At 37.7% G+C, this 25543-nt stretch overlaps 3 protein-coding genes across 17 annotated transcripts in view; all 3 read left to right on the top strand.

Annotated features, from left to right (window-relative positions):
* Positions 1 to 308: 308 nt before the first annotated feature.
* On the top strand, positions 309 to 17606 carry LOC147163266 (apolipoprotein B-100-like). Of its 8 annotated transcripts, none has more exons than XM_086095521.1 (7): positions 309 to 415; positions 742 to 783; positions 3138 to 3259; positions 3570 to 3682; positions 4748 to 4893; positions 5256 to 5622; positions 11895 to 17606. In XM_086095521.1, the coding sequence occupies exons 3-7, from the start codon at positions 3250 to 3252 to the stop codon at positions 12078 to 12080; spliced, it is 822 nt and encodes a 273-aa protein (XP_085951647.1). In that variant the 5' UTR covers positions 309 to 415; positions 742 to 783; positions 3138 to 3249; the 3' UTR covers positions 12081 to 17606. The 8 variants fall into 8 exon arrangements, with proteins under 8 accessions (XP_085951647.1, XP_085951644.1, XP_085951650.1 ...); XM_086095518.1 differs by lacking the exon at positions 3138 to 3259 and having other exon boundaries at positions 321 to 415; positions 5256 to 5403; positions 5470 to 5622; XM_086095524.1 differs by lacking the exon at positions 3138 to 3259 and having other exon boundaries at positions 321 to 415; positions 5256 to 5403; positions 5514 to 5622; positions 11900 to 12014.
* A 208-nt stretch (positions 17607 to 17814) lies between these two features.
* LOC147163265 (apolipoprotein B-100-like) lies at positions 17815 to 21787 on the top strand. The gene is made up of 4 exons (XM_086095526.1): positions 17815 to 18143; positions 18231 to 18307; positions 18456 to 18912; positions 19690 to 21787. Exons 1-4 carry the CDS (start codon positions 17968 to 17970, stop codon positions 19868 to 19870), a joined length of 891 nt encoding a protein of 296 aa, XP_085951652.1. The 5' UTR covers positions 17815 to 17967; the 3' UTR covers positions 19871 to 21787.
* Positions 19690 to 25543, top strand: part of apoba (apolipoprotein Ba) — a 32303-nt gene continuing 26449 nt past the window's right edge. For 5 of the 8 annotated variants that reach the window (XM_086095503.1, XM_086095502.1, XM_086095510.1 and 2 more), the window contains exons 1-6: positions 19690 to 19834; positions 21417 to 21651; positions 21797 to 22008; positions 23654 to 23861; positions 23929 to 24099; positions 24200 to 24400. In XM_086095503.1, the coding sequence (XP_085951629.1) occupies positions 21529 to 21651; positions 21797 to 22008; positions 23654 to 23861; positions 23929 to 24099; positions 24200 to 24400 (915 nt within the window). In that variant the 5' untranslated portion in view covers positions 19690 to 19834; positions 21417 to 21528. Of the gene's footprint in view, positions 19835 to 21416; positions 21652 to 21796; positions 22009 to 23653; positions 23862 to 23928; positions 24100 to 24199; positions 24401 to 24663; positions 24766 to 25543 lie in introns of those variants that run through there. The other 3 variants (XM_086095505.1, XM_086095508.1, XM_086095504.1) reach the window with 3 other exon arrangements.

Below are 25543 nucleotides of genomic sequence, written 5' to 3'. Positions count from 1 at the left end.
TTGTTATATTACTTTGATATTATGGTACTTGGATTATGTTACTATTTTTTTATTTTTTTATATGATTAACTAATAACTGTATCGGAATACATTTTTAAAGCAATATAAGCCACAAAACAGCAGTAATCATGCTAATATGCAAAGTACTTGTAAGGGCCACCAAGAAAAGCTGATTTTCACTAGCAATGCACACAATCAAAGTTTGAACTTTGCACTCCCCTCCCAGACTTTGTTTTTCTATTGATTGTACAGAGGTACTGAACTAATAAAAGAAAAGAAAAAAAAAAGCTCCACACAGAAATGTGAGTGTAAAAAGACTACAACTGGGAGTACAGAATAAAGAGATTATTTAACCCCACGATGGGACATAGCAAGATATATCTGCTCATGCTACTGAGCAGTTACACACTGGCTCGTAAGTAATTCAATTTTCAATTAGCAAAGGCATAATGGTACAGGTTCACCGAGATATGGCAATTTGACAGCATCTGCCTAAAGATATCTGTCACAAATCTTTTCAATTAAAACTTTAAAAAGGAATCGCTGCCATACTGATGCACAAAAGCAGGCCATAGTAACTTGTAACTAAAGATTATCACCTTGGTTACACTTTGATTAATATACTCTTGTTATTTTTAAAATGTTCTTGTTGTATTTCCAATGTCTTTTCAATCTAAACTACGTGAAATATTTAGCATACTACACATATAGTATACTATAAAATGTTTCCCCCCTCCCCAGAGCAAGACAATGGCAGTAATGAGAACCCATCAACCTGTTTATGTAAGTTGATCTTAACACAAATTTTACAATATACTAATGTAACTCAATATTCTTTAAATTGTCTATTGTAAAGGAAGGTATTTTAATTGCAGTTATTCTATGCATTTGTACATAGATGTGCATGTGCATGCGTACAGGTCAAGTGCACTGCAATAAAAAAAGACATGTTGAAAAAAAAACGGTACAGTGTAAAATAACAGAAAGTTATTCTTACTTACTTCTCTTAAAAATACACCCCCCCCCCCCATAATTAAAATACAGTATGTAGTTGTAGTCTCAACGAGATTTTGCATTATTTTCAGGTTGTTTTTAATGTTTAATTAGAAAAAAACCCATTTTGAAACAATTAAAATACCTAAAAATATAGTAAGTAAACACTGTATTATGAATAGTAATGCTTAAAATTAAAGAAATGTGCTGTTATTAGTTGTTTTTAATGACGTGATTTTATGGAAGGAGCTTGTATAATAATTTGTGTTTGATGTAAAATAACACTATGACACAAAAAAATAATGTGATTAATCTTTCAAAACATGTCAAATGCTGTTGAAAAACTAGATATTGGGTTTAAAATTGCAACAATTCACCATTATGGTAATTCATTTATACAGTGGTTTTCTACCTTACGAGGTCCTCAAATTGCTTTACATTTTGACTAATCATTCACCTTCTGATGACGCAGCATCAGGAGTTCAATATCTTGCTCAAGGATACTTTGACAAGGTCACAAAAAAAAAACACTACCTAGGGCAGAGGTGGGCAATCTCGGTCCTCAAGGGTCGGAGTCCTGCAGATTTTGGAGGTTTCTCACTTCCAACACAAGCTGATTCCAATCAACAGGATCGTTATCAGGCTTATGCAGAGCTTGCTTATTATTATTTAGTTTTTTTTTTTTTTTTGGGATGTCATCATCATTGCTCTTTTTTTTTTTATTAATTTATTAATTTATTATTATTATTATTTTATTTTTTTAAATACATTTTTATTTTGTATGTGGGTGTGTGTGTGTGCATGTGCGTGTGTGTGTGCGTGTGTGTATGCATTAGTTCACCTAAAACCTATTAAAAAATCCCATACCGTTCACCTAAACCGAACACTTCAGAATCCAGCCAGAGTCGTGAGGCCGTTATGCAGAGCTTGCTGATGAGCTGATCATATATCAGCTGTGTTGGAGAAGGGCAACATGCAAAACCTGCAGGACTCTGGCCCTCGATGCCCACCTCTGATCTAGGGGATACTAGACGACCACTCTACCACTTAGCCCCGCCACCGCTTTTTTAAACTTTTTTTTTTTACAGTGTTATTGTTGCTATTTGTGGATTAAAGTTTAGTTACTTTTGGTATACATTTTTTGTAACTTGGTAAGAAAATGAGTTTAAAAAAAAATAGGTTGTCAGTGCACATATAATGTAATGGCCTATGTAAGAGGCTTTGAAATTACATTTGATAATGAGACAGTCATATTAAGATGATGTGGACGCTCTTTATTTACTGATTTCAAAGTAGATGTGCAGGCCGCTGCCTGTGCGATTTTGACACAAACCCACGGCCCCAAATGAATAATGCCCTCTGGCGGCCCACTGGGAATTTTCCCGCTGCTTCAGATGGCCCAGGCCAGGGCTGTTTGTGAACATATTTTAACAATAAATATATGGCTTTCTAATGCCTTTCTCAGTTAAAGAACAGAAATATTGTGAAAATTGAATTATATTTTTAAAATTATAGGAAACATCTGAAAAATCAACTAATATAAACATCAAAATTCTGTTTCAAATTTTTACAGTGTGCGGTAAAACATAGCAAATAATAACAAATCAATGATGGCTCTACTAAACTAATAAGCATCTGATCTATTTTCAAGAGACACAAGCAGCAGCAGAAGTTTGTGCTGGTTACAATTAATTGGACAATGACATATTGTATCCTAGTAAGGATAAGCGTTTCAGAAAATGGGTGGATAGGAAGCTTTGCCCAATTAGAACTCACAGAGGGCAAAATGAAGTCAAAGTTGCCAAATCATGGGCCAAATTGTCTAGAAGTAAAAAAAAAAAAAAAGTATTAGCTGAGTAAATATTGATTTACATGCAGATGTTGTTATTGTTGCTATTATTACAAGTAATATTATTGTTATGGGTGGTAGAACAAGTGGTAGTTTGTTGTAGTAACTATACTTAATCGTCTTATTACATGAAACATGAATCAAGTCGTTGAACAAACGTAATAAAATCCAGTTTGATCAAAATTGTGAATGATTAATGGATTGCACCTACATAGCCCTTTAACTAAACTATACAGTGTACAAAAAGCTTTACAATTGCACACATTTTTTAACTTACTGTTTCTATTGATTGCAGTATGTATGAAGTTTGACGCAGCAGCCACCAGCGTACAGACGCTTTTAACTCCGGAAACATTTCCTTTTTAGTTTAAAATGACTTCCATTAACCAATTAAAATCAGCATTATTATGTCCACAAGTAAGTACATATTTTTATTATTGTAGGTTTGTCAGTTTGTTTGTGGTTATATTTTTAGATAAGTACAAATACAGAAAGTGCAATCTTTACACTATTAATGCATTGATCTAATCTCCTGACAATGTTGAAGCCTCCAAATGCCATTGTTATTTGCATATTGGATCTTGTGTATGTGGCTGTGTATGTGTATCTTTATTACATGCAATTTCCAGCAATCTTAACATTTCTTATTTATCAACACTAAATAAATGCAAATGATTTTAAAGACATTACAGAATTGATCTAACCACGTAATAACATGTTACTGCAGTTACATCCAGATTTAAGGTCAATAAGAAATACACTTACCAGTATATCACGGAGAGCAGGAATGGTGTGGTGGGCACTGCCAATCTGAAGAATGGTTCTAAAGTTACTTGTCAGGTAAATATTGTTTTACTATGTATCTTTTATCTGGGAAAATGTTCTGATCTCACCTTGTCTGTTTTACTTAAACTTTATTTATCTATTTTTGAGAGCTCAGTATTATTCATTCGGCAGCCTTCCCGAGTCGCATGCGAGTTTGTGTTCTTTAATTCACCTGAAACCCTTCACCTTAACCGGATACTTCAGAGTCCCACCAGAGTCGTGAAGTTGTCAGGAGACCGGAAGAAGTCCAATACCAATACCAACCAGGCATCACCCTCCACCCACAGAGTTCCAAATCCAGAATCTGTTACCAACCCCAGATACATTTTAATTCCAACAGGATTAGGGAGACATCAAGAGACCAGAGGAAGGACTAAAGGAAGGAAGGAAGGATAGATGAAGCAGAGTGAGATCCACAAACAAACTGACTCATTCTTTATCCATCCATCCATCCTCCACCCATTTTCTTGTGCTTACCACCCCTAAAACACACACACGCACGCGCACGCACCCCCCCCCCCCACACACACACACACGCACACACAGACTCACACACAATCAATAACATGACGACGGGGGCTTGTGTGAGAAATTCGTCTGGGGTCTCATAGCTAATTCCCTTTAGCAGGGACCTTTAGCACTTTGGTTCAGATACGGGAGGCCTTTCCGTCACAGTTTCACTGTCTTTGCCCATGTGAGAATTGCTGTTCCCCGAGCAGGAATGTTCTTCAGCATCACTTCCAAGGACCCCAATAAGCATGTATACTCTGAACTGTTGTTTAATGCGTAGACACAGCAATCAGAACCCATCCCCCCTACCCTTTAGTGAAGGGGGGTTATAATCACGTCTATCGGGGTAAACCCCACATGCAGGCACCAAACCGTGGAGCAATAAATATGCCCACGCCTGCTCAGTGCCTATCATTAGGGGCAACTCAAGCGAGGAAGACAGGCCAACCCTCCTCAAGACACCACACCCTACAACCTAGTTCCCAGGATCACTGGGACACACTAATGCCTCCGGCACACTAAAATGACAGCTCAGGTAGGAGTGACTAATTTTCTACTTTGTATATTTAGGTAGAGATTGAAGTTCCTCAGATTTGTGGATTTGTCATGCGCACTATGGATTGCACTCTCAGCGAAGTATCGGCCATTGATCCTCAGGGACAACCAGTGTACAAACAGTCTTCTGGCTCAGGGTTCTTCCAGGCAAACATGGAAAGGTGAGGATAAGAAGAAGTCATGTGATTAATTAGGTAGATTAATTATAGTGACAGTAAATTGAATACATACCTGTATATTATATACTGAACCTGCTGTATGTGTATATGCAGTAGGTTGTTACACGGGTTGTGCTACAGTCTGTCACTTCAGAATCCACAAATGAATCCCTAATTTTTATTTAATTCAATAATGGAACACTACTATCATTTTCAATAATATCCTATCCTACCGTACTTTAGTAATATATGCAAATAAGTGCATTCATAAAAGGGTCAAACAAACGTCTGTTGTTTAATAACAAAAAAAATCCTTACACATTTTCCACAATATAGTTTATACGGTCTGACTTTTGCAACACTAGAAACCCTCTGAAGTTTTCAGTGCAGCACATCACAAGTGTTCAGCTGTACCCCGAGCCTAATGAACCTGTGAACATCATCAATGTAAAGAGAGGAATCATCTCTGCTCTAATAGTTGCAGTCACGGATGAAGAGGGGAGCAGACTCCAGGTTTCTATTATGTCAAAATGCACCATCATTTTACGAGGACTTATATTAATTTTTTTCTTCTTTCAGAGCACATTGCACGGCCAATGTTTAACTGAATTCTTGGTCAACAGAAGGAAGGATGTTGCTGTAGAAGCGACCCTATCAAGAAATCTGTCACAGTGCGACCAGTTCTACAGCCGGGAACAGGCAAACAGTCCACTTGCGTTTCTGCAAAAGCAGGTGAAACAACAATAGCTGTCCATTAAGACTAAATTAAGACCAAATTTTATAAAATCACTGTAGGAATGGGAATTAGATAAAATAGATTAGATAATTACACAAAATATCACTATCGGGGGCGCTGTTGAGCCGAGTAATGGAATAGACGTGTCTGGTTGAACTCCGCAGAACTTTCATTTAAAAACGACACTTTTTGACAGACTACGCTTTTTGTCTTTGAGTTGTATTTTGATTTTGCACTCAAGTCAGAGGGCGACAAATGGCTGGCAAGTTTTCGAAAACACGCATTGCAACTTTGTTGCATGCGAGGCCTGATGGCCCCAGCTCGTCCCCGGACGAAAGTGATAAAACAGCCCCGGACAACAAAACTGCGACACTGACCACTCAAGCCTTCAAACAAGAGCTACTTATGTCACTGCGCGACGAAATTGAGAGCGTGATAAAAGCCGAAATCAGAAGCGTGTGTTAGAGTAGACAATATTTATATTCTACTCTTTGCGTGTTCAATTAACTGAATGGTGAGATTCTGGTGAAGAAGTCCCTTTGCAAAGGTATCATTAAAACAGAAGCTTCTGATGACAACAATTGAACTCTCTCAAGCAGTGTGTTCAGATTGTGTGTCCTCTTCTCAGGCACATCATTATTTATTGAAAAGTGGGTGAATACGAAAAGTCTCCTCCCATCAGCCCACAGTACATTTGTTTACAACTCAGTGAATACAAGATAATCCCTCTCTCCTCCCTCAGCGAGTTCAGCAAGTTCCCATAGGTATAAATCAGATTAGAGAAAAACAATCATCAGCCTGTGCCTCCCCTCTTCCGACAGAGACCGGTACCAGACTCCCTTCAAGATAGCAGTGGAAGAACTTGTTGCCCTTCTTCTGAGAGTGAGACAGATACAATTCTATTCATTGAGCCATACTGCTATAACTAAATCCAAAACGGCTAAAATATAAATTGAAACTGAAAAACAATGTTAATAACTTAACATTCCCTCATTTGAGCTCATGAGAGCTCAACACATTAAAACATTTTTTTCAATGGTTGTGTGGTAAAAATAATTATCATTAAAACATCCCTTTAGCAGGAGAGGAGGTAGTTTAGCAATCATATGACATTAAAAAACAATTTGATACATTTAAAAGATTTTTAGTGGAATAAGCATAGCATATGTGAGGCTTAACATAAAATGTTGTTCATTAAAAAGTGTCGCAATGTATCGGCAGACGAATATGTGTTCTTTGAAGCCATCTCGTGATGAAGTTCTTTGTTGAATGAGAAGATGACGTTGTCAGCTTTTTGCAGATCCCCAGAATAGATTGCCTGCAAATGTGATTCTCGTGATGATTGCCCAGGAAAAGGCACTTGACTTGATCCGTTGAATGATGTCAAAACGATGTCGAATGATGTCGAAACGGCCGCTCCAGAACCGAACACTGGGTCAGCTGACGTGGCTCCCAGGTCGGAGGTGATAAGATTGATGATCATCAGTTGATGAGATAGCTGAGCCTGGCACGTCTCCGGAAGCCTTGTAGACCAGATGTGGAATGTCGTCTCCATCCTTCTTTCTGTGCAGCGAACTGCACAAGATTTCCTCTCCGACCCCCTGGGGCCGTTCTCCTGCGTGCAGAAACTTTTCATTTTTAGTTTCTCATAAACTCACATAAATTTTATTTGGAGGAAAAACCCTGATAGTTTTTGTTAGTTGGGATTAGTAAATGTTATTTGGTTAAGATCCGTAGGTCCTGTGCTGTTGGAACAGGAAAATATCTATTTTTGTGACATTAAAATAGAGCCCAGCCTTTGATTGAGTTGAATGACATTCGCTCATTCATTAATATAAGACAGAGCTTGTAAATATTTATTTTTCAAATAGGTTTTGTTCAATAATAGGTAATTTTTTACCATGACTAAATTTGTTCTAAATTTGCATAACTGTGCCTTTCACCATCCTGAAAGGAATCATTTTACTAGCATATCATATATTCTCTTCCCAGAATCCCATGACCGGCCGAATCATGATATCCTGGAAAAAGCTCACATATATTCATATTATCTATACTCTTTTGCAAACACTGGGCTCCAAACATTACATTTTTCTAAAATAAAAGATATAATATAATATAATTACCTTCATCCGGCGAATATGCATTATTGTCCTTGCTTGCTTCAGACTTACTTTGCTGTTCGATTTCCTCTGGTAGATTTCTTCATATTCAAACTGTGGATTATCACTTCAAAACCTTTTCATTTTTTAATCTACTAATTCGTCTACATTGGTTAATTTCTTAAACATAAACTCCCTCATTTTGACAAAGATCCACTGATTTTTTTCAAACACGTCAAGATAAAGGGAGGATAAAATAGAGACCTCATAACTCAAAAGACGTCGTAAATAACACAACCCTCTAAATCAGGCTATGAGGTAAACGAAAAAACTACAAAACACTACAATAAAAATGAGCACAAGCAGATACAATTTAAGACACTAATATATGATGACTTTGGGGCCATAAAAAATAGAGGTAACCATATTAATCTAATTCTCCTAGAGTTAAGCAAACTAAAAATTATTTAAACTGCTAATCAACCTCAACTCTTTCACATATTAGCGGGGCTCATAAAAAACACAGCACACAAAATATTTCTGGGATTCATAAATCACAGTGCTGTGAAAAAAATAAAAATAAAATCTAAAATTAACCATCAAACTCGCTATTATTTATGAAATAGCATCAACTCAGTACGATAAGATGCATGGTTCAATATTATGTATATAAAACCTATACTTAGATAATATATACCACTGTGAAAACTTCTTAGTTAGCCTTTTACTTATTACTACTCATTTTATTCTATTATTTTTATATACTGTAGCTGCAGCTGGACGAAGTCCAAAAAAGTTCACGGGGAAAATAAAAGTATATCGTATCATATCATATTAATAAAATTCCCATTGTACCAATTCAGAAACTGATTCTCCCAAAAATATAGGCAAAAATTTAGTAGGCTACAGATTGAAATAAATTTTCTCAATCCCTCATTTCAAATTCACATATGTCGTTTTCAATTTCCTGAAATATCTTGCTAAAGATCACAGTTCCCCATTCAACACATTAAAAATGCCTTGCATATACCGTGCAGCATTTCACTGATTGAAGGGTCGCATCCCAGTCAGACCACCAGCTTTCAAAAGTCAATGTTCAGGGCGGGGCTGTGTCAGACAAAGTTCGATGAGAGGAGACATCTGTAATGAGGCTTGTACACAGTCACTGGGCATTGTGGAAGTTGAGCATCATGTTTTTTAGGCACAGGAGGAGAAGACTGTTGCTCTGCGGCTTTTGACCTTTGATCTCTGCCACATCCATTCAGACGCTGTCTGCAATGTGGACCCGATGACACATTTTCGGTCCTTCCAGGCGCTCACCTCGACCAACGAATGCATCCGGCTGATCCAATGCACTACAATGCCAGACTGAGGAAATGGGATCATAGCAAGACAGTTCACTTCCTGCTTTTTCAAAAATGTTTCGTAAAAAACAGCCTTTTTTTTATTTATTTTTTAAATACCCCTTCAAAATAGCTACTAGCAATACTTGCAAATACAACGTATCAGCAGCTGGGGCGCATCCCGTTCGCAGTTTGTAATCAGTGAAGGCCATCAAACCCTCATCTGCCTTGGAACTCAAACATCAGTTTCTGAAATGACACACTCAGAGAAAAAACAAATATTAAAAATCATTATCATTATGTCAATTTCAAAAACATTTATAACTTCTTATTCAACTATCTTACTTCTAGCCACAGCTGTACAGATGTAGGCATAACCATGTCAACTCAACACAGCTCAAACAAAATACCATTATTTTATCATTATTCTTTATTCATTTGTCCCGAAAAGGGAAAGTTAACAAATTAACCATCTTCATCAATCATTAAAGTGTAAAAGACTATTGGCTCAGTCACTAAAAAAAAAAAAAAAAAAAAAAAAAAAACACTAATTTAATATTCTTCTACAAAAACTCAACAATATCTTTCAAATACTATTACTTATTTTTTATCTTTTATCATTCCTCTCTTACCTAAAAAAAAGAAGAAGAAAAAGTCCCATTACGAGGACACATTATGCTCTAACCCACAGCCCCCTCCTTTTCTTCTAACCTAGAAACGGGGGGGGGGGGGGGGGGGGGTCTTAACATTATACATCGCAAAACCTATTTTATCACATTCCTATTAATAAAACAAACGCCACTATCACAACAGTCTCATCTCACACAAAAACAACACCAAACTTAGTTAAAGATATTGAAGAAAAACAAACAAAATCACATTTCTCACTCACAATCACAATAATAGCCCCCACCTTTTAGAAGCTAGGTCACACACTCAAATACATACGCACACACTCTTTAATCATTAGAAAATAATAAACGGTTTTATTCTACCAATTCGTTGTCTACAAATCTTATGGCATTTAAACCGCAGTTTTGTACGGTGATTTCAGTAAACGGGTTAACTTCGAACAAATCACCCGTAAACTGCTCCACAAATGAGTCATTTTAGCATCAAATTCAGCCACTACATCATTACCAACAAAGAAAATACAAAAGTCTGACGTACCATTTTGTCCAGCGAAAGCTTTTTATACAATCGATCCATAGTTTGTTTTTTCGTTTTTCATCGACGTTTTTCATTCTTCCGCATGGCTGCGACTCACAAGTCCCGACTATGAACCGGAAGCGCATTCAGGACAAACCATTCTGTATCCGGGTCGAAATCGCCTCCATTTTGTTTATAGGCTATTTTTTACTTTCGGTTTCTATTCTACGCAAGTAGTATTAATATTTATCAATACAGTGACGTCTCACTTTTAGTATAATAGTTCAATAGGTTAACACATATGGCCACACAACAGACACACATAAGAATCACGTGACCTCTCGTTTATACACAGCGGTTATCCAATCCCGCTGAGCTAAACTGTTCTCCATATATTGCAAAATTTTTGCAGTATAGGTTTAAATGGAATCATTGAGAAAAAATATTAGAGAAATAGGAAGATTATTCCAGCACTCCAAGTCACTATAAATGCTATCCAGAAGTGGAGTAAAGTTTAAATGAATTAAATCGGTTAATTTAGGTGAGATTTTTATACCTAAATATTTTTAATTACCTAGGGAATGAGTAGTGTGGGTCTTGGCTTGCAGGGTGAATTTTCTGTAATAGAATAATCTGATAAATGTGAGAATTTTGTTATTAAGTTAAATACTTCCCCTAATGAAATAGCAGGCTTTTCTAAATAAAAGAAAATATAATCGGCATATAGATTAATTTTGTGTTCTGTTACCCCAGAGTTAATTCCTTGAACCCTTCTTTCCTGGCGTATAGCTAATGCAAGCCGCTCAATAAATATTGCAAAGAATAAAGGGGACAGTCGGCATCCCTGTCTTGTGCCTCTCTGTGGAGTAAAACTCTGAGATATAATCCCATTAGTAGTAACTGTAGCTTTAGGAGAATCATATAATACTGACACCCAGTGAATAAATGACTTCTCAAAGCCAAATTTATTTAAAACAGCAAAGAGGAAGGACCAGTTAACTTTGTCGAAAGCTTTTTCTGCATCCAATGATATAATAACTGCCTTTTTATCTCGCCGCTGTGACATGCTAATAAGGTTAAAGAGCCTCCTAATATTATTATTAGAGTGACGACCTTATTCTTAAGTCAGATGATGCAGACAGTTTTAACATGTATGACCAAAAGTAAAAGTGTTTGTTTTTCAATTCACTGTAAACCCTATAAGCCCGTATCTCACTGAGCGGCACAGGCTTGCGAGGGTGCATGCACTTAGCCATTGTGGCTTTCTCAGCAGGCATCGTTAAATGCTGCAAAACATTGTAAAGACACTTGCCAGACACTCTCAATCCCTCCTAATACTCTCACATAGTCTTTATTGTCGCCGAAAAATTTGATCATGTAATTTGAGAGTACAAATAAGGTTTGAAAGTGTGTGGCAAGTGTCTTTGCAACGTTTTGCAACAATGAAAGAAGCCTGCCGAAAAAATAACACTTGCTACATGCGCGCACCATCGCAAGCCTGCACCGTTAAGTGAGATAAGGGCTTTAATAGTTAGTGGCTTTCATCTCTAATTATTAACAATCATGTTATCCTGAGAGACACACGGGTACAGAAGTTTGCCGTAGTAGGGTTTAAATGAGAACATGGTTTTTGTTACGAATGACAAAAGAAGCATTGTGTATTGTGATTTCCAGCACAGACTCTTGTCCAAGCTGATTACAAGCAAGCAAGACTGCAACTACCACTTTGATAAGAAAGAAAAGCACATCATAACTGCTATGTGCAAAGAAACACACATCTATGTTCCCCTTCCCTTTTTATCTCGCCGCTGTGACATGCTAATAAGGTTAAAGAGCCTCCTAATATTATTATTAGAGTGACGACCTTTAATAAAGCCTGTTTGGTCGCTATGAATGATTGTCGAGATTACTGTTTCTAATCTCGATGCGAAAGCCTTAGCGATAATTTTAATATCAGTGTTAATTAGTGAACTCGGACGGTAACTTGATGGAAGGGTGGGGTCTTTTTCTGGCTTTAATAAAAGTTTAATTGCTGCTGTATTCATGTGTGGGCGTATGTACCATTAGTTTTAAATTTTTGTTACCACTCTTAAGAATAGTGGAGCAAGCATTAACCAAAAGTGCTTAAAAAATTGTAGCAGGATATCCATCCGGACCAGGTGCTCTGCCATTAGGCATAGTATCTAGAGCACTGTACAGTTCGTTTATAGTAAGTGGCGCATCTAACATATCTTTATAATCAGTAGTTAACTGAGCTATATTGAAGCTACTGATGAATGCTTCAATATGCTCAGGGTTAGGCTTGTTAGTTTCTGAGTATAGGCTGATTTTTTATTACATTCAAAGTTGTTGTGTCTCAATTGTTGTATTATAAACTCGGTCTTTTTAGATAGCATATCGTCTAACTGTATTTTTGTATTTTGTAAGTCAGTCCATATTTGGTTATTTGGGTTTATTGCGTACTCATCCATCAGTTGTTTAATTTTATCTTCCGAGTCTTTTTCAAATTTTTGATCCTGTTTTTATAAGATGAATATGATATAATTTTACCTCTAATTACTGCTTTCCCAGCTTCCTAGAGAAGAGATGGAGATAAGTTTATTTCCAAAAAGTCTGCCCACTCTCTTCTTATAATTTTGTCAAACTCTGCGTCATTTAGCAGTGAGATGTTAAAACGCCATGTCGGGGGTGGTTTAAAGGTATAATCAACTTGTAGGGTAAGGGAGACTGGTGCATGGTCGCTAATAATAATAGGATGTATTTTTGTAACAGTTTTATAATGTATCGGCCCTCTGGGTCTGTTACTGTATTTTTTATAGTAAAAAATAAATATAATATGTATGAGTATACAGACTCCTCTTTGTCTACTGTTATAAGGGGCAGAGTACACTTGACTAAAATTATTATCAATAAGTCATTTTTCTTCTGATTTTTGTAGGTGGGTTTCTTGAAGGAGACAAATATCTGCTTTTAATTTTAAAAGATGGTCTTAAATTTGTTATTCTTTTTCCCTGTGAGCGAGCGCCACAAACATTCCAGGAAACCAGAACTAATTTATGCATACAAACAATATAGACTCAGTCCTGTGTATATATCTGTATGGGCTATTTGTTAATATTGGCATGTTATAGGATAGAGTCAAAGTGGTTAGGTGGTTTATATAATTTGTGTAAAATATGAGGTAACGTGTAAGTTAATATAACAGTGAAAAAACGGGGAGGGAGGTGAAAGTGAAGGAAATTAACGGGGTATTAAACATATAACAATACACCAATAACTGGTAACTAACCTAAGCGAGATTTTTTGTTTAAATATATTTTAGATATAGTTATGTATTAATATTATATTTGTAATATAGCCTAAACATAAAGAGTATTAATATTTTAGGTTTTATAACCACATATACAGTATATGTATACATCTAATAATCAAACTAAGTTTAGTTCCACCAATGCCAATTAGAACAGCCAGGGAGTGGAGTTGGGGTTCCGGAATAGTTGGCCATCGATGTATAGCTTATCAACGACTATCGTAGTCCGTTTACCCTCCTGCCTATTTTGTCTCATTATAGGAAACAGTACCTTTCGCCGCTCATTAATCTCTCTCGGGAATTGGTCATTTATGCCGAAAGAGGTCCCTTTAAGCTCCCGTCCTTTACTTTTAACAAATTATTTCTGTTTAAAAACGATAATAGGACGGGGTTTGTTGCCCCTATGGGCTCCAAGTCGATGTACCCGGTGAAAAGAGACATTATTTACCGTCTCCTGAGGAATTTTTAACGACGTCGTCATCATTTTTTTAATCCTGACCTCTGGATTGTCAGAGGTATTCTCGGATATGCCTGAGAATATTAAATTCTCCCGCATGCTACGGGATTGGACATCCAAAACCGTTTCTTTTAGCGTTTTATTCTCCTTTTTAATCGTTTAATAGAGCTAGTTCTATCTTAGCAGCAGGGCGCGGCCATGTTGGGTATTCCCGGTCTCGCGATAGTCACAGCATCTCGCGAGTTGAACAGCTCTTTGATTAAAAACTGTTTTTGAATCTGTTTGTTCTTGATTTTAGTGACCTGTAACGCCTGCCTCAGGGTAACAGGTCAAAGAGATGGTGACCTGGGTGAAAAGAGTCCTTAATAATATTCTGAGCTCTACTGAGGCAATGGGAGTGGCAGATGTCCAGAAGAAAGGGCAAAGAGCAGCCAATGATCTTCTCTGCTGTTTTTTTATATTCTCTGCAACCTCTTACTCCCTGCCTCAGTACAGCTGGGGTACCACACTGTGATGGCGTAGGTCAGCAGACTCTATGCAGGAGCGGTAGAAGGGGTGTTGAGGTTCTCCCTCCTGAGAACCCTCAAGAAGTGGAGCCGCTGCCGGGCCTTCTTCACCATTGCCGCAGTTTTCGACAATTATTTATGTCCAACAAAGTTCCATGGTAGTTTTTTTTTTCATTTTGCTGATCCTACAAAGGATCAGATTTTTAGATCATATACGTTCCTCCCCCAATCTCTTCCTCTATGGCCATATTTTTAGATCATATACGTTCCTCCCCCAATCTCTTCCTCTATGGCCATTTACATTTCTGTAAGATCAATAAAATACCCTTAATGAACTAAACCGTAACGTAAACTTGTCACCGTGAGTGTGTGGCTTATCAAGCTCTTCACTGTCTGAAGCTGCATGGCCATCTGCCACTTAAACCTACATAACTTCCACCAACTTTTGTTTTTTGTTTTCCCTCCCACACTTTGTGTGATGATGAACATAATACAAATTTAAGATAAATATTCAGCGACAAGGAAATATAGCTTCAGGTCTCGAGCTTCACAAGTGCTTGAGCAAGACTTGCTAACAGTTGTCGCCAAACTTTATACAACATATAAATAGCATCACTAGTGTTTTCCCAAAATATGTATACTCACTTGCAAACGTAGAAGCTGCGCCTTTCGCACATATTTTGTATAATGTTTCGTCATGTAGCGTGACCACGCACAGCTCAGCTGTTGTTGTGACCAACAACGGCTGTTGCATATCGACGTGCGTTGCGTCCTATTGGTTCAACTGACATAGTAGTCTGCAGCGTTGCCTGCACGTTTAATGAAATTTACAACTTGATTTGGGGAAAATGTGCAAACAGTTGACGCCAGTCGCCAAACTTTAATTACAAGTGCCAACAAACAAAATCAGATTCAGAAAAAAATAAACTTCAAAACATAAACGATCCAGGTCTTCCCTCACCAGGGATCATTGATCTCAAAAACTAAAGCTCCGATCCCTAGCAGAAGCATCCCAGCCACCAGCGTGATGAACAGGTAGATGTCCAACTTCTAATGAGGCTAGACATAGCGGCCGCCATCTACCCTAGCCATCTTCAGCAAATCCAGACATTTAAGTTCCACCCGGACATGAGCGTTGTCTAGGTCCAGTTCTCATAGTTGAGAAGATCTTGTCCAGAGCACTTAAAGACCAATTTACTAATTCCATGTTGTTTTTCAGGCTAGAATCAGTACTTATTTCAGCAATCAGGAGTAGTAGTAATAGAGACTGGCTTTTCAAAGACGTAACAGCTCCCAAGTGAGTAACAGTCCTTGAAAGATAACGGTTCAGCTGTGTGTGTGTTTAGGAACGCCAAGCCTTGTTTACAGTTCAGGGTTTTCACCCAGATTGTGACCTTATGTGCAAATGTCATCATATCAGAATTTATGGATTTTGATCAGTGTATCTTTTGAATACAAGTTCTATATACTTTTTTTTTTAAGCCAGCCAATGTCCCTGTGTTGGTTACTCCAAAGTTTAAGTTATTCCATTGTTGAACACCAGTAAAGGAGATCGAAAATGATTTTAGTGTTGTTCTGATATGACTTTGTACAAATACATGTTTCCCCATATAAAAATAAATAAATTATTTCCTTGATAAAACTTGCACATCATTAATATGTATTACCTTTACAGATGATGATACATTTTAAACATTAGTTTTCATATAAGTGTAAACATTTTTTTTAAACTGTAAATATTACATTAGAGCAGTGGTGCAGCTGCATATTCAATAACAATCATTAAAAAAAATACAAATAATGTAGAAAAACTGCTTTCAAACCATTTATTGATTGTCATTCAAATTGATATTTCACGTAAAAAAAATCACTCTCACACTCCAGTATCTGCCAAAAGAAAGAAACAAACAAAAAAAACAACAACAACTTTACATTATTTATAATAAAACCCCCTGTCATATGAGCAACTCACAGTAAACCATTTTCCAACCATTTTCTTGAGGCTTTGTTCAACATGTGCAATATGAGTCGAACCCAAATGTAGAGTGTAGAGGTCAGTAGAAAACAATGGGAGAATGCACCCGTAATTAAAGGCATACAATTGGGATTTACTGTACAAGGCTGAAGATTAGTAAATATAGGAAATATTTCTTCTCAATGATTTCTTTAGATGCTTTTACCAATTCCTTAAAAAAAAAAAAACTTTTGTCCAACAGGACATCAATACTCTAATCCAGCCAAGAAAACTATCACAGACGGGGGCTGTGTGCTGAAGATGCCAGTAGACTGTTTGCACATAAGCATGCGTGCGTAGCTGCGTGTTGCAACGTGCGCGGCCCGATCGGCCGTGGATGGCAGGAGGGCAGCAAAAAAACGGGAGAGCAACAAAAGGATTGGCAGTCCACGGATTCACTTTATTAAGCCGAAAAAGAAAAACAATGGGCTCGGCGCCACCACACGTTACAATAATCGTAGGCCTCCACGGCATCAAAAAACATTCACCTCAGAAAACGAAGAAGTGCTACACATGCACACAAAAACGAACGGTGACCACACTGCTGATTGTTACAGTGTACGCACATGGAAAATAACTTAGAGACTATTGGGTCACGCCTTCGGTCTCTACAGTCTCCTATTGGCTATATACAGGACTGGACTGGCACAAAAAAAAATCGACAATGATATTTTGACTTTAGTTTGCTGTCTATATTCGAAATAGATTAATGAAATAGTCCCTCTAAATTGTGGGCCAGTCTCTTGGGGTAAAATGGAGGAAAATAATAATTAAAAAGCACTGCATCTGCCCCAAAAGATGTTGGCCCACCGGGCATCTGCCCTGTATGCCAGATGTCCAGTGCAGCCCTGGCTATATATTGCACTGTGACAAGTTTAGAAACAATTAAACATTAAATGAAAGGCATAAGATGGGGAAAAGAGGAATGATTTTTCAAAAAAATATATTTTAATATTCTTAAGTCAGATGATGCAGACAGTTTTAACATGTATGACCAAAAGTAAAAGTGTTTGTTTTTCAATTCACTGTAAACCCTATAAGCCCGTATCTCACTGAGCGGCACAGGCTTGCGAGGGTGCATGCACTTAGCCATTGTGGCTTTCTCAGCAGGCATCGTTAAATGCTGCAAAACATTGTAAAGACACTTGCCAGACACTCTCAATCCCTCCTAATACTCTCACATAGTCTTTATTGTCGCCGAAAAATTTGATCATGTAATTTGAGAGTACAAATAAGGTTTGAAAGTGTGTGGCAAGTGTCTTTGCAACGTTTTGCAACAATGAAAGAAGCCTGCCGAAAAAATAACACTTGCTACATGCGCGCACCATCGCAAGCCTGCACCGTTAAGTGAGATAAGGGCTTTAATAGTTAGTGGCTTTCATCTCTAATTATTAACAATCATGTTATCCTGAGAGACACACGGGTACAGAAGTTTGCCGTAGTAGGGTTTAAATGAGAACATGGTTTTTGTTACGAATGACAAAAGAAGCATTGTGTATTGTGATTTCCAGCACAGACTCTTGTCCAAGCTGATTACAAGCAAGCAAGACTGCAACTACCACTTTGATAAGAAAGAAAAGCACATCATAACTGCTATGTGCAAAGAAACACACATCTATGTTCCCCTTTCCAATAAGTATGCCATCCTTTTGTTAATATTTGACTTTACGTTTGTATATTCTATTTATGCATTATTCTCAAGCATCCTTAATTTGCCTTGCAGGGAGAATGGAATATCGTCCGTGATAACCCAGGAGCTCAGCTTTCAAAGTTGCAAAAGGATCCAAACCAGAGTATTTGGTAAATTAAAATGTCAAGTACCTAGTCTGAGTCTTATAATAATGATAATGGCATTATTATTATTAATATTATTATTGTTGTTGTATATACATTATTTTCAATGACAATGCAAACATTGTGAAATAATAATACACATGTATTGGTGCAGATGTTGACCCCAGCCACAAAAAGTCACTCTACTTTGAAAATCCAGAAGATAAATCTCCATACCAGACAAAAGATGCTGTAAAGAGCACCCTAAGGGATCTCAAGTCGTTGACAGGCTCTGACCATGGTCAAAAGAGGACTAGCCTTTTCCATAAGCTCGTGTCGACCCTACGTAACCTGAGGAATGAGACTCTGAATCAGATGGTCCCTGAGATGCTGCGTTCATCTAAATGGCTTACTTGGCAGGCCTTGCTTCAGTGTGGAACTCCAGAGTGCACCAGTGCTATCTTTCAAGCCATCAGGAACCTTGATAAGATGGCGCTCGGAGCTGATGCCCTGGTGTTTGTGTTCAGTCTCCAGGCAAACCCTGATGCAGCACGGGTCCGAGATATGCTCAGCATGGCTCAGTATAAACAGAGCAAAGCCATCATGTATGCTCTTGGCAACACAGTAAAGAAGTAAGAACAGCAATCATGCATCCTTTTTCTATTGCCTACTCGGTCGGGATAATGGCAATGTCTGGAGACTACACTCTAAAAACAGTTAGGTCAAAAATAACCCAACTTTGGGTAAAAAATGGACCGATCGTCTACTTGGGTCGATTTGACCCGACTTTGAGTCAATAACTGGGTCTTACAGCATAAAACAACTCAATTACAACAACAAAAACAACTAAATATTGGTCAGGTCCTTTACTTGGGTCAAAAGATTGGGTCATTTTGTATACAACAACCCAGAAAGTTAGGTCAAATTGACCCATAAAGTCAGATGTGGCAAATCCAGGTCCAGAAAGTAAAAACCCTGCCACAGTTTGGCTTAGCAGGTAACCGAACACCCGGTGAGCTAGCTAGGGAACTCTCTAGCTCAGCACCTGGGGCTAAAGCCAAACTATGGCAAGGTTTTTACTTTTTGGACCTGGATTTGCCACCTCTGCATAAAGTGGATCGGTCCATTTTTTATCCGTAATTGGGGTACATTTGACCCAACTGTTTATAGAGTGCAGGGCTAATAGTAGATTACTTTAGTGGCCACCTGCAATTTGATTGATGTGAACAGGACAAGTGGATCAACGATATATCACTATACATCAACTGTCTAATATTCAACTACCTGAATCACAACACTAACAATACCCACCACCGTATGCTATTGCCTTGCTCTCTGTACTACAATAAAAGTTCCAGTTTTAATGACAATTGTTTAACACCTCAAAGAAAACATCTATGTTGCCACAGGTTCCATCAAGGGAAGATAACCCCTGAGGTCATGGCTGTGTCAGAGTTCATGCGGACACTATTAAATAACTGCTCAGGAGAAACCAATGATGATTCTGACAATGTTCCACCTGATTCTGAGGCAATGTCCTTCCTTGTATTGAGGGTATGGGTGATCAAACTTGTCTTATGCTGTTTATAGTAGGGCTCAACCGATTTTGATTTTTCTGAAGCAGATTGTGATATTTGGCAGGACAAAAAAAAGTGTTGTTCCGATACCGTTTTTTGGCCCCTGATACCGATTCCGAGTTTTGCCGTATCGGCCGATGCAGACACCGTACCGCTACCTAGTTTTTGGTGTGTTTTTTTACAACATGAAATAGCTGCCCTGCCATTGGTTCAGAGCATTCAAGGGCCAATAGGATATCTTGGCTCGGCATGCAGTAAACACGTCACACGTCAGTGAATGTCGTTCACAAGTAAGACACAAGATGCTGCATCCAAAGTCTTATATTAGTGTCGGAAATACTGTAATGGTATCGGCATGTTACTTGTTAGTACTTGCCGATGCCGATACCACTGTTTTAATGCAGTATCGGGGCCTCTCCGGATACTGGCATCGGTATCGGAACAACACTCAAAAAAATCCTAATAATAATATAATAACTGGTTAATTGGCTAATCGTTTTTAAAAACACGTGATGAATACAGTAACATATTTTTTGTTCCCAGAAAGCTTACAACATAGATATGAATTACAGGTAGAACATTTGATTATTTTACAAAACTTTTGTTGAACTTTACAAAAGAGAGAAATTTTCAAGTATAAAAACATGTAAAAAAAAAAAAAGAAGAAAAAGAAAGAAAGTATGAACTGATGAATTTAGCTTTAGATTTAGGCCATAAATCTAAATAATGATAACAAATGCATGCAGTAAATGGAGAAAGATGTACTGTAATTCCCAGAAAATCCTTCTGTCAGCCAAGTTTGTCCTTTACTTCTCCATAGCTTCTGAACAGCATGTACTAGGGATGTAACGATAGCGGCAATATCGTGATATCTCGAAATTAAAACTGGCACAATATCGTCGTCGTTATGTTACTATATTAAAAGCAGCACATCTGTTAAAAAAGTCAGTTCTAACTGGTGGCTAGTTTTTAGTACAGTTTAATTTTCACAAGGCATGTTTTGGCCCTGCTATGTTTAAAATCCACACTAATGGTCAGATGAAGGGAAACGTAATATGCTCGTGAACTGAGTTAATATGTGGAGGAACTCAATGTGTGCGAGCATTAGCAAGTAAGTGCCTCAATATTAAGTTGTTATTAGAGATTGTAGGTTGTTTGTATGCATTGCTGTTATGTACAAAAGCACAATATTGTATTATTTTTAGTAAGAGCTCTTTTTTCTTTCTTTTTTTACAATATTGTGACCTTTTTTTTATATCACCAAGCTCCCCATAATATCATGATAATTATCGTATCGTGACCTTTATATCATGATGATATCGTATCGTGAATTTGTGATGGTTGGATATTGTTACATCCCTAGCATGTATATTTCATGAGGAAATAAGCTTACCGTATGTCAGGGTTTTAGATAAGGCCAACAATTATTATTTCAACAAGGTCTAATAACGGTCAGTATGTATGAGCTGATCAATTAATCGGTTTGGGCCTATTTTTAAATGTTTGGATTCTTTGTTTGATGTCCCCTGTGTTGATGTTTGATGCTTTTTGATTACCAGGTTGTTGGCATCATGGGTCAAGCCTAGGTGTCCAGGTAGGCCCAGGAAAAGGCATTATTCCAAACAAACCCGTTAAGGACATACAGATATGGATTGAACGAATCTCTAAGCTATGCAAACTGTCAGCCCTGATCTAATTTCCTCCATTATGAATTATGTCAAAAGAAGGGACATTTCATTGTCAAACAAAAAAGCAGCTATTCAGGCTTTCAGGCAGATGAACATTAATGATGAGGTATGTGGTATTAAAAGGTGGTCATGTGAACATTTACTCTGTTTATGTTACATGAAACAGATTTAAATGACCATAATCGCATATTTGTTTCTATTGACTGGCATAATAACAACAAAGTCACCATTTATCATTTATTCATGGACAGATCAAAGACTTCCTCCAAGAGGTGTATCAGGATCCTCTAGGTCACGTTGAGATACGTATTGCAGCCTACTTGATCCTGATGAAGAACCCAGACCAAGCTTTTGTGACAGACTTGGTGACCAATATAGAGGTTATGGAGGATGATCAACTTAAGAACTTTGTGTTTTCCCACCTAAAAAATATTCAAAACTCAAAGGAGCCGCAAATGCACAAGTGAGTATTTAAGAAATCTATTTATCTAATTTCACAGACTGGTGTTAAAGTTTGGTCCGAACTGAAAAAGACTATATTTGGTCCCAGTCTAAACAGAGTAAACTTTATACTCAGAAGAGAATAAAATATTCCAAAACAAAAAAACAACAAAACTCAACAGTTGAGGAACAATCACAGAACTTTCAGAAGAACCCATGCCACTCCTACTTGGTGTCAATATATTGCAGGTGTCAGGTGGAATCCTCTTATCTCAATTTTTTGGTCTTCTTTGAGACGCATCAGCAATATGGTAGCTACTAGCTAACAGTAAGTGTACCATAGCTCAAGTTGTAGAGTCTTCCATGCTGAAGTTTGTGGGCTCATTCCTCACCCCTTGAGCGTTTTGTTATTGTTGTTTTTTTTTTTAGTATTTTACTTTCTTTCAAGTATAAATGTTTAGTCTGTTTAGAAATGGCACCGAAGATAGTCTTTGTAGAGTAACATTTATTCTATTAAATTTAATGTGTATGGTTACGAGCTGTGGGCAGTGTCCGAAAGAACAAGTTCATGAACATAAGCAGTCCCAAAGTGAGTTTGGCCTCTCCCTTAGGGTGAGAAGCTCAGGAATATGGAAGGGGCTCAGAGTTGAGCAGCTGATCTTTCACATTATGATGGAGCTAGATGTTCAGACATCTGGTAAGGATGCCTCCTATAGTATTTCAGATACGCAGTGCTAAGAAGAAGAAAAGGCAAAAACACGCTGGAATGACTTTCCCAGCTGTCCATAGAACATCTCAGGATCCCGCCTGAAGAGTTGGATGAAGTGACTGGGGTGAAAAATAATAATAATAAAGTCTGGAGTTCTCACTGCAAAAGACACAGTCTGATGTTCTGGCATCACTGCAACCAATTTCTATTCCGACTCACTTTCCTTTTCAGACCACATGCTAATAACTTTTCTACCAAATTAACTGTTTCTAAAGTCAACCTCCCTTGTGTCAGCTCAATTCACAAAAGTGAGGACATTAGCTCAGATGCTCTTTCCACTTTATCAGTAGCCTCACCCACATTCTCTCTCTCACCCCCGATGAACTCGTTACCCAATTTCTATCCTCAAAAACTACCCCATTGACTAAGAATGTGATGTCAGCTAAGTTGCGATTGTTGCGAGTGTTGACCGGTGATCGAATACTTTTGGAAACATAGTGTATGTTTTCCGGTGGTTATGGATGAATTAATAATTGTTCGTTTACCGCATCAGAGAGTGACAATTTTTGTGGGCGTAGCATGCCCATCTATTGCATCTTTATAAGAGACAGAGATAACTGATATCTTACATCAGGGGTGCCCAAGTCCTGTTCTCGAGAGCCCCTATCCAGACAGTTTTAGATGTCTCCCTCCCCCAAAACAGCTGAATCAAATGATCAGCTCATCATTAGCAAGCTTTACAAAAGCCTTATAACGATCCTGATCATATGAATCAGGTGTGTTGGAGGTGGGAAACAGCTAAAACAGACTGGTTAGGGGATTTCTAGGGCTGGACTTCAGCACCCCTGTCTTACAATAAAGGAGCCTGTGAAATATTAAATAAATAAATAAATAAACTGTATAAGACAAATCCGTGGAATGTACATTATTGATATTTTACTCATTTATTTTTCTAAAGGTATAGGGAATATATTGAACTCGCCTTGCAAAATCGACTGTTAACCACTAATGAGGTCATTGATGGCAAGTCACGCAATTACAAGATTGAATCGCCTGTGGGTTCAGTAAGCGGAAACATCATCTTCAATGCCACAGATACTTTACCCAAGGAGGTTTTTTTGGAGACAATTCTAAAAGTTTTTAACTACAACTACGAAATCTTTGAGGTATTCTTACAAGCGTATTTTTTATGGTGTTGCGAAATCAAAACGTAATTATTATTATTTTTTCAAGTTTTGGGTTGAGGGAACAGGATTCCAACCAACAGTTGAAGCTCTTTTTGGAGAGAATGGCTTCTTTCCAGATTCCATTTCCAGAGTTATGTATTGGGCAGGTGAGCAATCCCAGATGATCAAAGATGTTTTGCACAGAATGGCACGAAACAAAGATGAAACTAAGAGACAGGTGACTTGTTTTCCATGTATTATTTGTATGCAACTTCATCAGCAAAACATTTTACATGAAGGCCAAAGAACTAATGTATACATTGGGACTCTCTCTCCAGCCTTCACAGGCACTTCTGAATGACATCGCAAAGAGTATCCAGAAGCTCATTAAGGATGTGCATTCTTCACCGACCCCTGAAGCCACTGCCTATCTTAAGCTTTTGGGAAACGAGATTTATGTGAAGACCAGCGAAATAAGAAAGATGGCAGAAACTCTGTTCTCATACTTCTATGTGTTCTTCCACGTTCTACCACGTCAGGTCAGATCATGAAAGCGATCCTTGCAAAGTGGTAGTTGGAGGATGAAACGAGATTTAACAAAAGCATCTTGCCTTAACAAATCTCATTTGATTTACACCTGGGATGTGTGTACAGTATGTTATATTGATATTAGCTACATGGGTTCATGTAAAGTAAGTTAGGGTTTCTTGAATCAGTTAGCATGCACTTACTTATTCTATATTGTCATGTTCTGGGGTTTTTGGTTTGGGTTTTGTCATGTTTTCCTTGTGTCTCTTGTCAGGTTAATGTGTTCCCCTGTGCTTGTCATCCTGGTCCCTGGTGTCATCCAACCAGCTCCCTCTGCCACATGTGTCTTGTCCAAGTGTCTCTCGCTGTCTCGTTAGTATGTGTATTTCGTTCCTTGCTTTCTTTCAGTCCTTGTCGGTTCATTGTTGATGACACAGCCTTGCCATGTCCTGTCAATAGTCAGGTTTCTATCCAATTGTTTCAAAATTTTAAAGCAAATTTACTGAAAATGAGCAAAATGGACATGCGAGTTTTGCCCATTTCCATCTGTTCTTCTTTTGCAAAAGTTGAGGGGACTCCACCGCTGTAAGTGCACCATACACCATGTGATCCACCAGTATTTTAAAAGAAGAACAAGAACAGGAAGGGAATGCGCCGTGCAATGACGTCGTATGAGTTTTCTTTTTTAATTTTTAAAAAACCAAAGCATTTATTTTCTGTTTTCCATCTAAAATTGCATTAATTATTACGTCTTTAATTAATTCCAAAAATATTTCTGTTTCGTCGTGCCCCCAAACATACCTTACTTTATCGTCCGCCATTGCTTTGTGACGTAATATCTGGTCAAAACGTGTGATGTGTATTTATTTGCAAAACCTGTTTCCATCGTCAAAATTACCATTTTCCTTTTTTCGTTATGCTGCAAAATCCACCTCCTCCAAGCGTAAAAACCTTTTGGGCGAATTTTGGGCCCTTTTTCGAATTTCTAGCGTTTCCATTCAGTTTTATTTTGCATTTCTTGACAATTCAAATAAAAAGGGGTGGATACAAACCCCACTAATGTTCTTACCTCGTCGTGTTCTTGGTTTAGTTGTTGCTTTGACTTATGTTTTTGAACTTTTTTGATTTTGTTTTTGGATGTTAAGTACCTCGTT

The sequence above is a fragment of the Leptonotus elevatus genome, chromosome 14, assembly GCF_054856555.1.
Source record: "Leptonotus elevatus isolate MCC_2025b chromosome 14, RoL_Lele_1.0, whole genome shotgun sequence".
Classification (NCBI taxonomy): Eukaryota; Metazoa; Chordata; class Actinopteri; order Syngnathiformes; family Syngnathidae; genus Leptonotus; species Leptonotus elevatus.
Note: the sequence above shows the minus strand (reverse complement) of the source record. Positions and strands in the feature narration are given on the sequence as shown.

What these genes read in the sequence shown, in the direction of transcription:
- LOC147163265 (XM_086095526.1), top strand. Translation starts at nt 17,968, where the DNA reads ATGGTTTTTGTTACGAATGACAAAAGAAGCATTGTGTATTGTGATTTC. An exon ending in GATCCAAACCAGAGTATTTG is followed by an intron (nt 18,308 to 18,455) that starts GTAAATTAAAAT and finishes GTATTGGTGCAG; the next exon opens with ATGTTGACCCCAGCCACAAA. An exon ending in CTTGGCAACACAGTAAAGAA is followed by an intron (nt 18,913 to 19,689) that starts GTAAGAACAGCA and finishes ATGTTGCCACAG; the next exon opens with GTTCCATCAAGGGAAGATAA.
- LOC147163266 (XM_086095516.1), top strand. Translation starts at nt 361, where the DNA reads ATGGGACATAGCAAGATATATCTGCTCATGCTACTGAGCAGTTACACA. An exon ending in GTTCTAAAGTTACTTGTCAG is followed by an intron (nt 3,683 to 4,747) that starts GTAAATATTGTT and finishes TTGTATATTTAG; the next exon opens with GTAGAGATTGAAGTTCCTCA. An exon ending in TTGCGTTTCTGCAAAAGCAG is followed by an intron (nt 5,623 to 11,894) that starts GTGAAACAACAA and finishes TGTGATTTCCAG; the next exon opens with CACAGACTCTTGTCCAAGCT.